Below are 18,156 nucleotides of genomic sequence, written 5' to 3' on the forward strand. Positions count from 1 at the left end.
CTCGGCCAGCGTCATGGATCCCGAGGGGCGTCAACCGGCTGTTGAACGGCCAATGGAAGAACAAGGCGCACAGGCGTCCGCAGGAGGGGTAATCGGTGAGTTGCAGCGGATCCTCACCGCTTTCACGACTCGGTTAGAATCGATGGCCGAGCAGAACGCCCTCCTGAACCGCAGGGTGGAGGCTCTCGCCGCGCAGGTGGAAGCGCGCCCTCCGGGCGCCGCTGCGGCTCTCCCTCCCGTAGACCCTGTGCGTGATAGCGACGTTCCACTGGTTGTCCAACGACCCCCCCCACCATCCTCTGAAGCATACATAAGCCCCCCAGAGCCGTACGGAGGCTGTGTGGAGACGTGCGCGGATTTCCTTATGCAGTGTTCGCTCGTCTTCGCACAGCGTCCCGTCATGTACGCGACCGACGCTAGCAAGGTAGCTTATGTGATAAATCTGCTTCGTGGTGAGGCACGCGCTTGGGCTACAGCGCTCTGGGAGCAAAAGTCACGGCTCCTTCAGACATACGATGGGTTTGTGAGGGAGCTCAGAACAGTGTTCGATCACCCTAATAGAGGAGAGACCGCTTCAGCCGTGCTGCTGTCAATGAGACAGGGGCGCCGGAGCGCAGCTGCCTATGCAGTCGACTTCCGCATCGCGGCTGCGAGGTCCGGCTGGAATAACACTGCCCTCCGCGCCGCCTTCGTAAACGGACTGTCATTGGTCCTCAAGGAGCACCTGGTGGCTAAGGTAGAACCGTGGCAGTTGTCCGGCAGCGCTTCTGGTGGGCGTCCCTGGAGGCCGACGTCCGGGACTACATCCAGGCCTGTACCACCTGTGCCAGGGGCAAGGCCGACCATCGCAAGGCTCCGGGACTGCTACAGCCGCTGCCCGTGCCTCATCGCCCCTGGTCCCACATCGGCCTGGATTTTGTCACGGGCCTCCCGCCGTCCCAGGGCAACACCGTGATCCTCACGATAGTGGACCGATTCTCCAAGGCGGCCCACTTCGTGGCCCTCCCGAAGCTCCCAACGGCCCAGGAGACAGCGGACCTCCTGGTCCACCACGTCGTCCGCCTGCATGGGATACCATCAGACATCGTCTCCGATCGCGGTCCCCAGTTCTCCTCGCATGTCTGGAGGAGCTTTTGCCGGGAGCTGGGGGCCACGGTCAGTCTCTCGTCCGGGTATCACCCCCAGACCAACGGGCAAGCAGAGCGGGCCAATCAAGAAATGGAGCAAACACTGCGTTGTGTGACAGCCGCGCACCCGGCGGCCTGGAGTACTCATCTGGCCTGGATCGAGTACGCCCACAACAGTCAAGTGTCATCAGCCACCGGCCTCTCCCCCTTTGAGGTGTGTTTGGGGTATCAGCCCCCGTTGTTCCCGGTGGTTGAGGGAGAGGTCGGTGTGCCCTCGGTCCAGGCCCACCTGCGGAGGTGCCGTCGGGTGTGGCGTGCCGCCCGTTCTGCTTTGTTGAGGGCCCGGATGAGGGCGAAGACCCATGCAGACCGGCGGCGGACCCCGGCCCCTACGTATCGCCCCGGGCAGGAAGTGTGGTTGTCCACAAAGGACATCCCACTACAAGTGGCCTCCCCCAAACTACAGGACAGGTACATAGGACCGTTTAAAATCCTCAAGGTCATCAATCCCGCCGCAGTGAGGCTTCAGCTTCCAGCCTCACTGCGGATCCATCCAGTGTTCCATGTGTCGAAAATCAAGCCCCATCACACCTCGCCCCTCTGTACACCCGGTCCGGCGCCACCTCCTGCCCGGATCATCGATGGCGAGCCGGCTTGGACAGTGCGCCGGTTGTTGGACGTCCGACGGATGGGCCGGGGCTTTCAATATCTGGTGGACTGGGAGGGGTACGGCCCTGAAGAACGCTCCTGGGTGAAGAGGAGCTTCATCCTGGACCCGGCCCTCCTGGCCGACTTCTACCGTCGCCACCCGGACAAGCCCGGTCGGGCGCCAGGAGGCGCCCGTTGAGGGGGGGGGTCCTGTTGTGTGGGCCGCTGAAGAGGAGGTACTGCTGGCCCACCACCACCAGAGGGCGCCCTGCCTGGAGTGCGGACTCCAGGCACCAGAGGGCGCCGCCGCCTCACGGGAGCAGCCTCGGTGACAGCTGTCACCCATCACCTGAGACAGCTGACGGCAATCATCAGTGGGGTATATCAGCAGGACGGCATCTCCACCTCATTGCCGAGATATCGTTCTACCTGGAAGGTAATATTCTCAGCTGACTGCTTGACAGTAACCTTTTGTGACTTTTGTGAGTGATAACAGACCTTTTTTCCAACGAGAGGTGGAGGTAGCTTTCCTGCCGTGTGGATTACTGGGTGCAAACGCGCCCACCTTTAATTGTGTTTTTGTTCCTCGCCAGCAGTACCAGGTCCGACACGCGGAGGCAGTGGCCACCTGGGAGTTCGGGACTTGGCGGCTCCAGTATACCCGGGGTCCTGTGGCGGAGGAAGCCGTGTGGTACCGGTCTTACCTTGGAGAGGCGTCTCCTATCTTCGAGCCTGCCCACACGACACTTTTGTAAATTGACTGTTGTCCATTTCTGTGATTGGTTGTATTCGTTGTGCACATTCACAACAGTAAAGCGTTGTTATTTGACTTACTCCATTGTCCGTTCATTTGCGCCCCCTGTTGTGGGTCCGTGTTCCTACACTTTCCCAACAAAAGACGGTAAATCATCACGCAATGTTGCAAAAGATGTTGGTTGTTCACAGTCAGTTGTGTCTAAACTCTGGACCAGTGTTGCCACAGTTACTTTGAAAAAGTAATCCAATTACTGATTACTGATTATTCCTTGAAAAAGTAACTTAGTTACTTTACTGATTACTCAATTGTAAAAGTAACTAAGTTAGATTACTAGTTACTTTTTTAGTTACTTCTCCCAGCTGCCGACAACAACCCTCTGCCACCTCAACATGACAATACCTGTTTTGCCAAAACTTACTTTATAGTCACCCTTTCTTGACTTCAATGAAAATAAATACTTGTTTTATAAAAAGTAAAATAAAGACCTCTTTCTTGACCTTATATTTAACTGTTGACAGCACTGTAACAGTAAAACTTGCAATTTCAAACCTACATTGTTTATAAATGTAACTATTAAATTCATTCTAGCATTTTTCTAACATTTAAATTCTCTCTAAATATTTTACTTGTCGAAATTAATATTATTTTAAGTAGTATTAGTAGTTAGTATTAGTAGTAAAAAAGGGCTTCAAAACTGGACCTTTAATCTAGGGGTGTTGTGAGGGGGGCACATCCCTCCCACACGCCCCCATTCCATCTGGATTCGCCCCTACTTTGGCGTTTGAGCACAAAGAATGGATAACATTTATTTATGCAGAAAACATGACCAGATTTACAGGTAAGAAAGTTTTATTGTGTTTTCACATCATGTGGTCCTCAGAAAGAGAGTTTAGGTGCATTTGAGTGGAAAATAGTGTTAGTTGTTGACGCGTCGCGGAGGATCAGCTGTTTTTAACGAGACGATACGGAGCAGCTCAGCTCAGCTCTAAATAAAGGAGGAAAAAAAGTATAAAAATGTTTTTGTAAAGCTCAGTGCAGGTGTGCTGATCACCGTGCCTTAAGAGGAGACGACGAGTCGAGCAGCTGCAAAAAACCGTGGATGAAAAGCTCACAGCTCACTTAAAGTGGACAGTTCAGTCGAACCCCGACCTCCTGCCCACAGACCAAGTTTAATGCTGCTATCGACCCACAATGAAAAATAATAGTCACGCACAGTGACATGGAGAAGTAACTTTAATCTGATTACTGATTTGGAAAGATTAACGCGTTAGATTACTCGTTACTAAAAAAAAGTGGTCAGATTAGAGTAACGCGTTACCGGCATCACTGCTCTGGACCAAATACAAACAACATGGGAAGGTTGTTAAAGACAAACATACTGGTAGACCAAGGAAGACATCAAAGCGTCAAGACAGAAAACTTAAAGCAATATGTCTCAAAAATCGAAAATGCACAACAAAACAAACGAGGAACGAATGGGAGGAAACTGGAGTCAATGTCTGTGACCGAACTGTAAGAAACCGCCTAAAAGAAATGGGATTTACATACAGAAAAGCTAAACGAAAGCCATCATTAACACCTAAACAGAAAAAAACAAGGTTACAATGGGCTAAGGAAAAGCAATCGTGGACTGTGGATGACTGGATGAAAGTCATATTCAGTGATGAATCTCGAATCTGCATTGGGCAAGGAGATGATGCTGGAACTTTTGTTTGGTGCTGTTCCAATGAGATTTATAAAGATGACTGCCTGAAGAGAACATGTAAATTTCCACAGTCATTGATGATATGGGGCTGCATGTCAGGTAAAGGCACTGGGGAGATGGCTGTCATTACATCATCAATAAATGCACAAGTTTACGTTGATATTTTGGACACTTTTCTTATCCCATCAATTGAAAGGATGTTTTGGGATGATGAAATCATTTTTCAAGATGATAATGCATCTTGCCATAGAGCAAAAACTGTGAAAACATTCCTTGCAAAATGTCATGGCCTGCAAATAGTCCGGATCTTAATCCAATTGAAAATCTTTGGTGGAAGTTGAAGAAAATGGTCCATGACAAGGCTCCAACCTGCAAAGCTGATCTGGCAACAGCAGTCAGAGAAAGTTGAAGCCAGATTGATGAAGAGTACTGTTTGTCACTCATTAAGTCCATGCCTCAGAGACTGCAAGCTGTTATAAAAGCCAGAGGTGGTGCAACAAAATACTAGTGATGTGTTGGAGTGTTCTTTTGTTTTTCATGATTCCATAATTTTTTCCTCAGAATTGAGTGATTCCATATTTTTTTCCCTCTGCTTGGTCTAAAAAAGTAACCATTACTGACTGCCACAATTATTTTTCCTGATTTCTTATAGTGTTTCTTAAAGCCAGAAAGTTGCCATTTGAAATGACTTTAGTTTTGTGTCATGTCTGTGATCTGCTTTTTTTCTACAAAATTAAACAACTGAATGAACATCCTCTGAGGCCGGTGATTCCATAATTTTTGCCAGGGGTTGTAATTTGTGCGCACGTTTTCCTTTAATTGAGCCCACAAATTAATAAAATGTGCTCTCAAATTAATAAAACGTGTGCACGTTTTCCTGGCCGTGATAATTCGTAGGCTTGGGAGGTGATGTATGGAACCCGGGAGAGGTCACTTAAAGTGATATTTTTTTCTGGCCATGATAATTTCCTTTAATCAAGCCCTCAAATTAATAAAACATGCACACATTTTCCTTTTGTTCAAAATGAACATAATATGACCTAAATTGCGATCCTCACGACGGGGAGACGCTTCACCCTCAGCATCCTTTTTAATTCACAGACTCCAGATGATGCCATACTGGGTAGTCAGAGTTCTCTGTATGTCCTTTTGCACCCAAACCATGATATACCCTGACCAGATCCATTTCTAATGGGGAAATGTATTACACTGTCTGCTGGTTTGTTGACTAATAGCCAACACTTATGTGTCACGACAATATTGAATGCACGTTTTATAAATTGTGGCCATGTTTAAGTAGATCGTGCCTTTGTTTTACTCAAACGATGCTTAAAACGTGTGCACAATATAATAAAATGAGCACACAATATAATAAAACGAGTGCACAATATATTACAGTTTTTTAAATTGCTAAAACACATTTCACAAAACTCTCCCCCATTTTCTCAAAACGCTAAACACAACACTTTTCTAAAGCTACATACACAAAACCACACCTTCTCTTTTCAAAACACAAACTGTCACACCAAAACAGCTGCTCAAAGCCTGCAAAAATGTAGACACTATATGCATCATTACACACTACAACAAAACAACTGAAAACACAATGTTCAGTGTGTGAGAATGTCCTTTTTACGTTTGTTCACAACTGCCAAAGCATAGTATCTGTATCTGAACAGTATCTGTTCTCAAAATATATTACTGTAGAGTATGTAGCATTCATAGATTTGTGTGTTTCATATGAACAGTATGTAAATCTACAGTATGTACACTACTGTACTGTATCACAACTCAATGCAAACACTACAGAGGATCTATTACACACAATAGTCATTGAAGACACAATGTTCAGGGTCTGATGGGTTTTTCATTTATTGAACTATACCACACACACACACACACACCATTGTGCAGCATCACGTCGTCGAGCTGGGTCAGGCCACAGGACCTCATCTACGTCGCAGGTGTGATGGTGTGAATTTGCCTTGCTCTTCCTCCTTGGCCTGCTCCTCTCCCTCCTCTGACTCTAACGCCTCTTCCTCTGATTCTGCCTGTGTCCATTGTGGTACTGTATACATTTGGAACCTTCAGCAAACTGTGCACTCTGAAATGGCTTCTATAGGTGTGGTCACATCATTTGCAACAAGTGTCTACAATTCTGAGTCATTATGTTTAATGAATGAAGCCAGGTGTGTACATTGTGTTCAGGTTTTGCTGACTGTGGCAAGTATTTTGCATCACTTGAGCTTTAAATTGATAATCTGAGCAGAGTTTTATGCAACTTGTGTTTTAGCAAGGCAAAATGTCAAATCAAATCAAATCAATTTTATTTATATAGCGCCAAATCACAACAAACAGTTGCCCCAAGGCGTCTTATATTGTAGGCAAGGCCATACAATAATTACGGAAAAACCCCAACGGTCAAAACGACCCCCTGTGAGCAAGCACTTGGTGACAGTGGGAAGGAAAAACTCCCTTTTAACAGGAAGAAACCTCCAGCAGAACCAGGCTCAGGGAGGGGCAGTCTTCTGCTGGGACTGGTTGGGGCTGAGGGAGAGAACCAGGAAAAAGACATGCTGTGGAGGGGAGCAGAGATCAATCACTAATGATTAAATGCAGAGTGGTGCATACAGAGCAAAAAGAGAAAGAAACACTCAGTGCATCATGAGAACCCCCCAGCAGTCTAAGTCTATAGCAGCATAACTAAGGGATGGTTCAGGGTCACCTGATCCAGCCATAACTATAAGCTTTAGCAAAAAGGAAAGTTTTAAGCCTAATCTTAAAAGTAGAGAGGGTGTCTGTCTCCCTGATCTGCATTGGGAGCTGGTTCCACAGGAGAGGAGCCTGAAAGCTGAAGACTCTGCCTCCCATTCTACTCTTACAAACCCTAGGAACTACAAGTAAGCCTGCAGTCTGAGAGCGAAGCGCTCTATTGGGGTGATATGGTACTATGAGGTCCCTAAGATAGGATGGGACCTGATTATTCAAAACCTTATAAGTAAGAAGAAGAATTTTAAATTCTATTCTAGAATTAACAGGAAGCCAATGAAGAGAGGCCAATATGGGTGAAATATGCTCTCTCCTTCTAGTCCCTGTTAGCACTCTAGCTGCAGCATTTTGAATTAACTGAAGGCTTTTCAGGGAACTTTTAGGACAACCTGATAATAATGAATTACAATAGTCTAGCCTAGAGGAAATAAATGCATGAATTAGTTTTTCAGCATCACTCTGAGACAAGACCTTTCTAATTTTAGAGATATTGCATAAATGCAAAAAAGCAGTCCTACATATTTGTTTAATATGTGCATTGAATGACATATCCTGATCAAAAATGACTCCAAGATTTCTCACAGTATTACTAGAGGTCAGGGTAATGCCATCCAGAGTAAGGATCTGGTTAGACAACATGTTTCTAAGATTTGTGGGGCCAAGTACAATAACTTCAGTTTTATCTGAGTTTAAAAGCAGGAAATTAGAGGTCATCCATGTCTTTATGTCTGTAAGACAATCCTGCAGTTTAGCTAATTGGTGTGTGTCCTCTGGCTTCATGGATAGATAAAGCTGGGTATCATCTGCGTAACAATGAAAATTTAAGCAATGCCGTCTAATAATACTGCCTAAGGGAAACATGTATAAAGTGAATAAAATTGGTCCTAGCACAGAACCTTGTGGAACTCCATAATTAACCTTAGTCTGTGAAGAAGATTCCCCATTTACATGAACAAATTGTAATCTATTAGATAAATATGATTCAAACCACTGCAGCGCAGTGCCTTTAATACCTATGGCATGCTCTACTCTCTGTAATAAAATTTTATGGTCAACAGTATCAAAAGCAGCACTGAGGTCTAACAGAACAAGCACAGAGATGAGTCCACTGTCTGAGGCCATAAGAAGATCATTTGTAACCTTCACTAATGCTGTTTCTGTACTATGATGAATTCTAAAACCTGACTGAAACTCTTCAAATAGACCATTCCTCTGCAGATGATCAGTTAGCTGTTTTACAACTACCCTTTCAAGAATTTTTGAGAGAAAAGAAAGGTTGGAGATTGGCCTATAATTAGCTAAGATAGCTGGGTCAAGTGATGGCTTTTTAAGTAATGGTTTAATTACTGCCACCTTAAAAGCCTGTGGTACATAGCCAACTAATAAAGATAGATTGATCATATTTAAGATCGAAGCATTAATTAATGGTAGGGCTTCCTTGAGCAGCCTGGTAGGAATGGGGTCTAATAGACATGTTGATGGTTTGGAGGAAGTAACTAATGAAAATAACTCAGACAGAACAATCGGAGAGAAAGAGTCTAACCAAATACCGGCATCACTGAAAGCAGCCAAAGATAACGATACGTCTTTGGGATGGTTATGAGTAATTTTTTCTCTAATAGTTAAAATTTTATTAGCTAAGAAAGTCATGAAGTCATTACTAGTTAAAGTTAAAGGAATACTTGGCTCAATAGAGCTCTGACTCTTTGTCAGCCTGGCTACAGTGCTGAAAAGAAACCTGGGGTTGTTCTTATTTTCTTCAATTAGTGATGAGTAGTAAGATGTCCTAGCTTTACGGAGGGCTTTTTTGTGTTTAGATGTGTTTAGATTTATGAGAAAAGGAGGGCTGTGTTTTGTGAATTGTGAAATGTGTTTATGGTTTTGGCAAATGGGGGCTAGTTTTATTAAATGTGTTGAGAGAACTGGTCATTTGGTTTAGAGAATTGTGTTTTGTGTTTTAGCAATTAAAAAAAACTGTAATCCCCTATTGCTCCCGGTGTGTAGTGAATGCCTTGTATGGCAGCACCCCCACATTGGGGTGAATGTGAGGCATTATTTGTAAAGCGCTTTGAGCGTCTGATGCAGATGGAAAAGCGCTATATAAATGCAGTCCATTTACCATTTAAATGCGCAGGATTTCTGTTTGTTTTTGTACTGTACAAGTGCTACGTGTAAATGCACAGGATTTCAGCTATTTGTATTTTTTTTACTATGTATAAGTGCTAAATGGACAGGGTTTTTTTTGTTTTGTAACATGCATTTAGCCAACAGCAAACAATAAACATTGATTTCTACAGCTTCATGTCCTGAACATTGTATTTTCTATTTTTCTATGTTGTGTTTTAGAGACTGCTCAGTAGTGTAATTTTGACTGACTCGGGGCACAATTTGACAACATAGTTCAGTTCTGGGCACAGATTGAACTGTTTTGAGGTGAAAGTTTGGTTTTGTAAGAAGAGTCTGGAGTTTTGTTAATGTAGCTTAAAAATTGGGTTTTGTCCTCACAGTTTAGAGAAAAAGAGAGCAGCTTTAGAGAAATGTGTCTTAGCAATTGTGAAAAACTGTAATGTGAGTGTGGAATGAGATACGCTTAAAACACATTGAATAAAGAGAATAGTTGAACCAACTTTAAAAAAAGCATTACAAATTGTAACACCTAAATGACTTAAGTTGATTGAATGTAAGTTTACAAACTTATGTTCAATCAACTTAATTGATTCAGGTTTTTACCAATTGTAATGCTTTTTAAGTTGGTTCTTTTTTCAGTGCAGATGCTTCCTTCCAGATTAACAGAAATCATTTCTTTTTTTTTTTAATAATAAAATTCTAATTTCTTCTGTTTCAGAGGCGCTTTTTGGTCAATGGGTCGACTTGTTCCTTTGATCTCAACCTCCATGTGAAGTAACAGCAGAATTTAAACCCATTAAATGAGTAAATCTGTCTTCGTGCAGCACTTTTCATGGATATAAAGCGTCAAAAGAAAGACGGCCCTCAACAGCCTGGAACAGGTTTGTGGGATTTCCAGATTTTTCTACATTTCATTAACTTCTCAGGAAAAACATGCTGATGACATCTGCACGAGTTCAGAGAATGGACGCGAGAGAAAGATGATGACGGACATATTCTAGGAGCAAGGAGAGCTTCAGGCGCCAGAGGTGACAGCTGTGAGTGCACGTTAAAACCAGAGGAAGAAAGAGACTGAGAAAGAAAGGCAGCAGGTCAAAGACCAGCGCTCTGATGTCCAGAGGGGATCTCCTTACATCGCAGAGCGGCGCGCTAACTAAAGGAGGCCACCACGCATGGCTACTTCCAGCAAACACAGCCGCTCAGCGCCGTGCACGCCAAGACGGAAGTGCAGTTTGTCTCTGGTTTCTCCTGTTTCAGGGAGGTCAACTGTGTGACGGTCGGAGGTGACACCTTTCCAGCAGGAGACCTCATCACGTCATGACAAATGACACGGCTCCCATTTCACCTGTTTCTCACCACAAACTGCCCATTTTCAGCCTTTGTGTCGCCCAAATTGATATTTTGAGACTATCTGTTTACTCTCAATTTCAGAGTCTTATAATTTATCTTCTTGCACTCACTGGAACCATTTCTGTCTGGGACGGACAGCCTGAAGGCCAAATGCACAAATTAATAGCAAGTTTGATAACTAAAGCATTTATTTATTTATTTATTTTTGTTAAAATATCAATGATTCAGTGGAGTCCTTCTTGAACGCTCAATACAGGGAATAAAACATCTCAGAGTGCAACACTGCCCTCTGTTGAATGACAACTGTAATAACTAAATAAACATTGAATTAACTTGCTATTCATTGTTTGGAAATTTATCTTAGATCCGGCCAGATCCAGCCCTTGAGCCATCTGTTTACCACACAGCATTTGTGATTGTTGAAACCAAACTATTAATATTATTAATGCTGATATTAATATTAACTATTTCACAGATTACTGTAGGTTCAAATTAATGTATTTTGCAAAGTAGAGGTTTATTAATTTTCTTGTGCTACTCCTGTATCCAAAACTGTGATGTATACACACATAGACACAGACACACACATACACACACTGTGTTTCCATGGTATAAGCTGCAGTTTTTTTATTACAACCCCAATTCCAATGAAGTTGGGACGTTGTGTGAAATGTAAATAAAACAGAATACAATGATTTGCAAATCCCCCAAAAGCTCAGCCGTTCACAAGCAAAGATCACCACTTTGTGAATGACTACGTGAAGAAATAGTCCAAAAAGTTTAAGAACAATGTTTTTCAATGTTCAATTGCGAAGAATTTAGGGATTCCATCATCTACAGTCCATAATATAATCAGAAGATTCAGAGAATCTGGAGAACTTTCTACACATAAGCGACAAGACCGAAAACCAACAATGAATGCCCATGACCTTTGATCCCTCAGGCAGCACTGCATTAAAAACCGACATCATTGTGTAAAGGATCTATAACCGTGTGGGCTCAGGATCACTTCAGAAAACCAATGTCAGTTAACACAGTTCGTCACTACATCTACAAGTGCAAGTTAAAACTCTACCATGCAAAGCGAAAGCCATACATCAACAAAATCCAGAAACGCCACCGCCTTCTCTGGGCCCGAGCTCATTTGAAATGGACACACACAAAGTGAAAAAGTGTGCTGTGGTCTGATGAGTCCACACTTCAAATTGTTTTTGGAAATGATGGACGTTGTGTCCTCCAGACAAAAGAGGAAAAAGACCATCCAGATTGTTGCGCAAAGTTCAAAAGCCAGCATCTGTGATGGTATGGAGGTGTGTTAGTGCCCATGGCATGGACAACTTACACATCTGTGATGGCACCACCAATACTGAAAGGTACATCCAGGTTTTGGAGCAACACATGCTGCCATCCAAGCAACATCTTTTTCATGGACATCCCTGCTTATTTCAGCAAGACAATGCCAAGCCACATTCTGCAGTGTTACAACAGCGTGGCTTTGTAGTAAAAGAGTGCAGGTACTAGACTGGCCTGCCTGCGGTCCAGACCTGTCACCCATTGAAAATACCACTGTCCCAGCTTTTTTGAAACGTGTTGCCGGCATCCATTTCAAAATGAGCAAATATTTGCACAAAACAAAGTTTATCAGTTTGAACATTAAATATCTTGTCTTTGTGGTGTATTCAATTGAATATAGGTTGAAGAGGATTTGCAAATCATTGTATTCTGTTTTTATTTACATTTTACACAACGTCCCAACTTCATTGGAATTGGGTTGTAGTTTGGGAGGCCTTACAACTTTTACTCAGGTGTGACTTAAGTACTAAAAATCACACATTTGTTATAAATATTAATAATGATATTTACTATCAGGAATCAAAGCACTACACAAGTAACCTATAAAGTAAATAATAGAATAAATGCTAAGAATAAAAAGTACACAACAACAATGCACAAAAATCATGAATTAAAGAGCTGACAATACAGAAAAAGGTATGACTTATATTTGGGTTTCTCCTCATTAGTATATAGAAAACTGTAACTGTATCAAATGTTGAAATGTATATGCAACTGCACCTTGACTTTCACGCACAACTTTCTGTCTTTATATCTATATTTTGTTCTGCATACATATGTGCAGAGCTCACCTAAGACAAGTGAAATTATTTTATTCATTGTTTATTCAGTTACGCACACACACATACACGCACACGCGCACACACATGCACACGCGCGCGCACACACACACACACTGTGTTTGCATTTCTTGTTGATTGCTGTAAATGAAGTCCAAGACTTGCTGACTTGGAAATGTTCATGTACCCATCCTTTGACATGTGCAAAGAAAACTGGTGATGAAAGTGAAGATTTGTATAAACATTAATACTTCTATTTATGTTGTCCAATTACTTATGGCTTCTGGAAATGAGGGGAATTGCACATAAAAATAAAAATAAGAATTCAATTTATTCATACAATACCGATTCACAGACGACAGAAACCTCAAGCAGACCAGTCTCAGTGAGGTGACCATCTGCTTCGACCATATGAACAAAAACAAAATAACTCATAGAACAACAGCTTAACAAAGAATTTTCAAACATGCAGAGACAAAAATGCAGCAGTTCTTTAATGATTAATGGGAATATTATTTGTTAAACCTCTTAGATAAAGCTGAAAATTGACATCTTATGTCATTTCAACTCCATTTTGGTGGTGTACAGAGCAAAATTATTAGATATGTGTCACAGCTCAAATACTTACTGATCTGACCCAAACTGCAACGATATCTGTTCCAAGCTAGATGCACCTGTTTCATCAGTGTTCATTAAATCAGTGAATTATGTTTGAAATAAATTTGGTAACTTCTGACAAAAAATAATTAAAATAATAATAATAAATAAAAAATAATGACATAATAAGAGCAAAAACGTCCTTTGCAAATATTAAGTAGTTTATTTCTTGACAGGTATTTTTATATATATATAAAACGTCTTTTGAGCAATTTGAAGGTATTAAGAAGCATTTCTCAAAATTTCTCAATGAGGACCAAATTCTGTGCTTCTGAAATTTTCACATACAAAACTTCTCACCTTTGTGTTCAAAATAAATAAATTAAAAACAAATAGGACAAAAACCATCAAACTGTCATTCGGTGAATGTTTAAACCTGAGAGTTTATCACCGACCTCAAAGAAAACAAATATCACAAAAATACATTAAGGCCAACAGAATCTTAAACCTGAATCCACTTGTGATTATTTTATGAGGACATATATAGTTCAAACAAACAAAAAAGAACAAAGAAATTCCAAAAATCAAAACCCTTCAGAGCCACCGTGGACCAAACTGTCTCTGTTGTCTCATCACAAAACATCTGAGGTGAGGAGAGAACCAGATGAATCACCGCCTGATCCGTTACTTTCGCTTGCACCAGCAGGCCTGCACATGCATGCACAGGAGCGAGTGTGCACGTGTGTGACTGATTCATGCATGTGGACGACAGCCAGTGAAACAAAGAGGCCAGAAAGAGAGAAGTGAAGAGTGGCAGACACCCGAAGAGGACAGGCAGCGCGCGTACTCACGGTCCACGTGGCTGACTTGGCGGTGCTGGACTGCTGGAAGGACACTTGGAAGTTGTGCGGGCCGGGGTAGTCGGTGTTGGAGGGGATGGCCGGGGCAGGCGAGAGGCCTTCAAAGGTGGAGTTGGGCTGGGAGTAGGGCGAGGGGGTGGGCACGGCAGACGAGGAGGCGTTTTCTGAACTGTAGGGGCTGGCGGACGTGGCGCGGCTCCCCAGGCTCTCCATGCTGCTGCTCAGCAAGTTGTACTGGGACTGTGGGGAGAAAGAAGAGGGAAGAGAATGAGGGAGGTGAAGAGGGTGGGAGGAGAGAGATGGAGGGAGGACACAGGTAGAGGTGCGGGAGGGACGGCGGCTCGGAGGCTTAAAGGGAGGTCGGATTACACTTTGGGAAAAAAAAGCGGGAAGTGCTTGTGTTTTAGTGAGTAAATGGCTGATAAAATTGTCAGCTAGGACAGAAGCGTGATGGCGTAAAACAGCGTGGCGTCCACGTGAAGCTCCCCGAGGCTATGTGAGCTGAGTTGTAAAACACAAACTGCTTAATTCCTGCCATTCTGCTCATCCCGGGTGTGTCTGAGTCTAGAAGACGCGTGTTAAAGTTTGCACACACATACCCACACACTGCACAAACACCAAGTCCAGCAGAGAAGAAAAACGGCCTTTTTGGCTCCCCTCATGTGTCCAAATCAACGATGTTCAAGAACAGCACGGAAAATGTTTCCTATAGCGCATAGCCGGAGATGTCCATGAACACATCGAGGGTTTTCAGCAAAAGGATGATACAAAATGAAAGCAGTGGAATAAACTGGGGAGGGGATGGTCAAAGCAGTGGGTTTGTGACCAGAGGATCCTTGGTTCAAACTCCCGTTAGACCAGAAAATCAATTAGAGCCCCTTGGGCAAGGTCCTTAATCCCCACTTTGTTTGTGGTGTGCACTGAGCGCCGTGCATGTCAGCACGCTGACATCAGTGTGCAGTGTTCACAGCCAGCAGTGACATGGTAAGTAACTGCATTCATGTAGGGCTTCTGTGGTCAAAGAACTTTACAGTGATGCCTCACATTCCTGCATTCACACACACTATCAATAAACTGCAAGGAGCTCAACTGCACACCGGCAGCAACTTGGGTTCAGTAAAAACAAATAAGCAATATCTATGAATTATTATTAGATTCTGTGAAGTTTATTTCTTCAATGCAAAGTCAACACCAGGCTGAAAAACACAGGAGACTTCTAATAACGACGAGGCTTCATGAACAAAAATCCAACTTTACATCTTCTTGCCTGAACAAGTCCAGACGTGTTCCACTATGCCAACATTCTTACAGTATTTAAGGTAACATATAAACAAACAAGCAGCAGTGGCCTGCGTTTGGGACCCAGGCTTTACAAGCAACGTGACAGGCCCGCCTGGCTTTATCCGTGTGTTAGTCCCTGTGATTACCATTTAACGAAACAGTAAGTTCATAAAAACTACGACACGTTCAGCTCTGAAATTTGGGTTGTGATACGTAAATGTTTATGCCCAGTTGGTCTATAGTCCCAAATGGTCTATTCCCACTTTGTCTTCCTGCGATATTTCATTTATTCCTATTATGTCTACTCCTAAGATATAGACTGAATTTATGTCACTTACAACAGTCTTAACCCTAAATCATTGACAATTATTCCTTGAGGTGTCTTTTATATTATTTATATAAAATGGGAAAGGGCATTATATATGTAGTAGATGAAATGGGAATGCTATTCAGTATGAAAGTAGATGAAATGGGAAGTAGATCAAATGGGAGTAGATCAAATGGGAAGTTGATCAAATGGGATATTACCACATAAATACCCAAGAGGATGAGTGAAAGTCTGATTTTGGACAATGTGTCATGTATCTTTTAACATGCAAAATGACCATCAATTAGTCAGCCATCCATCGCTGCAGAAATAAAAATGCAGAAATAAAGACAACACACAAACTCAGCATAGAAGGACCGATGTGAGGCAACAATCACTGCACCTTTTTGGTGCCACTGCCTCACCTTACAACCTAAAAAGCAAAATGAGTGAATTTGTTTATTATTTAGAGATCCACATAATATTCTGGTTTCTGTTCCAGGTTGGACCTCATAATTTCATCAAGGTTCATCAGTTCAGATCACTTCATGAATGAAACACCATATTTCAACATGTTATGTTTTTGTGTTGTTTTTATACACATCTGTTTCAAAATGTAATGTTGAAAATAATAAAAAATTGCATCATCAGCAAAACACATGATGTTAAACTTTTTTAAAGATACTTGGTTAATTATAAAAGCACGGGATGTGGTAGCCACAAAATCAGCTCTAGAAATGACAAAACAAAATGATTTCAAATTGAATATCAAATTGAAATTGATATCAAGCAACATGTAGCTTCAACCCCACCTGCTCCTAATTTCCATCATGCATGTGGTTATAACATTATTTCCTGCAACAGGCCCAGCAAGCCAAGACATATTCTGGCAGCAGACGTGTATATATGTATATATATATAAAACAAACAAAAAAGTAAATAAAAATAAAATAATAATAAATAAAAATATGGCTTTCTATATTGATGTGGTGCATCAAACTTTACCAAATTTTAATGAATTTACCAAATTTGAATGTCCTTTTAATGTAGATATATAGAAGTTGCAAGCATTTATTGTTTCTAAGTTGCTGTTTATAAGTTTATACATACATACATGTGTATGTGTGTGTGTGTGTGTATATATATGAAAATAAAACAGATATACAAATAATTACATCTAGAAAACACAAATAAGAAACAACATGATGCCAACAACTCACAGCTGATTGAAAACGAGAAACCAGCCTGTCACATAAAGTGGAGATCATAAGTGAAGATGTTTCTCTGCTGCGTGAACTTCAACATAAAAGTATAAAATGTTTACCTTCTTTTTCACGTAGTACATCCTCTAGTGCTTTGGTCTCATGTGGGAACTCTGGAGTCAGAAATGTCCAAACTCGGCAAAGCACAGAGAGTGAAGAAGCACAGAGAGTTTATGTGAGGTGTGGATCAGGACACATGTGCAGCCAGGACAGAGGAAAAGGTGAAGAATGGTGTGGCGAGAGAGAGAGAGAGAGAGAGGAAGGGCTGACTGACACCAGGAGAGAGAAGGAGAGAGGGAAAGAGGGATGGGAACCCAAAAACATGGTACGATGTTCTAATTATGACATGCCCGGACACAGACGGCAATGCTGGAGCGCATGTACGCACACGCTCCCCAACATCTTATGAAGGCCTGCACTACGTAAACAGCAGCTGACAGAGAGCGACAATGAAAATACACACTCACATTATATATATGAAACAGAGAGAGCGAGAGAGAAGCAAGAAAAAGCAGTGCATGAATGACAGAGTTCAAAGGTCAGCTCAACCCACCCGTCACCTGTTAAATCAGGATTTCTGCAGTCGCTTCCCTGAACTTCTGTGACAACACTTAGTGACTCTAAAGTACAATCTAAAAATGCTTTATTTAATTTTATACTCCACAGAGTCACACAAATATTACACACCACGTTTTTTGTTTTTATTTGTTTTTTGTTTGATTTTTTTTAAATAATTTGCCACTTTGGTTCAGAATCCAAATCATAAACAAGACTGAACAAGACTTCTTCTTCTTTGTCTTTCTGCTGGTCCCATCACGGTTCACTGCAGCAGATCATCTGTCTCTGTCTCACCCTGTCCTCTGCATCTTCTTCTGCCCCACCAGCCACCTGCATGTCCTCCCTCACCATATCCATAGAACTCCTCTTTGGCCTCTTCTCCTCTAGTCTGGAAGCTCCATCATCAGCATCCATCTCCCTATATACCCTGCATCATTCTGTTGTCGAGACTTTGGACCGAAGTCCTCTTTGGTCATCAGATGTAGCTCTAAGTAAAAGGTGTTGAGCTGTTCAACAAGAATGTTCAGCAGGAGTCAGAGTACAGTGCAACAAAGTAACTTTACTGCCAGAGAAGAAAGGAGAGCAAAGTTCAGCAGTGCACTCCAGATACAGCAAAAATGCTCTGATCTAACCTTGCCATCTTTTATACTGTTCAGGACAGGAGCTTTGACACCCA

The 18,156-nt window shown here is 42.4% G+C and overlaps 1 protein-coding gene across 1 annotated transcript in view; it reads right to left on the bottom strand.

Moving 5' to 3' along the window:
* The window catches only part of tp73 (tumor protein p73), a 94,212-nt gene extending 77,076 nt beyond the window's left edge, over positions 1–17,136 (bottom strand). The window contains exons 1-2 of the mRNA XM_034173179.1: positions 16,985–17,136; positions 14,064–14,312 (exon numbers count right to left, since the gene is read on the bottom strand). Coding sequence (XP_034029070.1) covers positions 14,064–14,312; positions 16,985–17,005 — 270 coding nt within the window. The 5' untranslated portion in view covers positions 17,006–17,136. The remainder of the gene's footprint in view (positions 1–14,063; positions 14,313–16,984) is intronic.
* Positions 17,137–18,156: the final 1,020 nt, after the last annotated feature.

The sequence above is a fragment of the Thalassophryne amazonica genome, chromosome 6, assembly GCF_902500255.1.
Source record: "Thalassophryne amazonica chromosome 6, fThaAma1.1, whole genome shotgun sequence".
Classification (NCBI taxonomy): Eukaryota; Metazoa; Chordata; class Actinopteri; order Batrachoidiformes; family Batrachoididae; genus Thalassophryne; species Thalassophryne amazonica.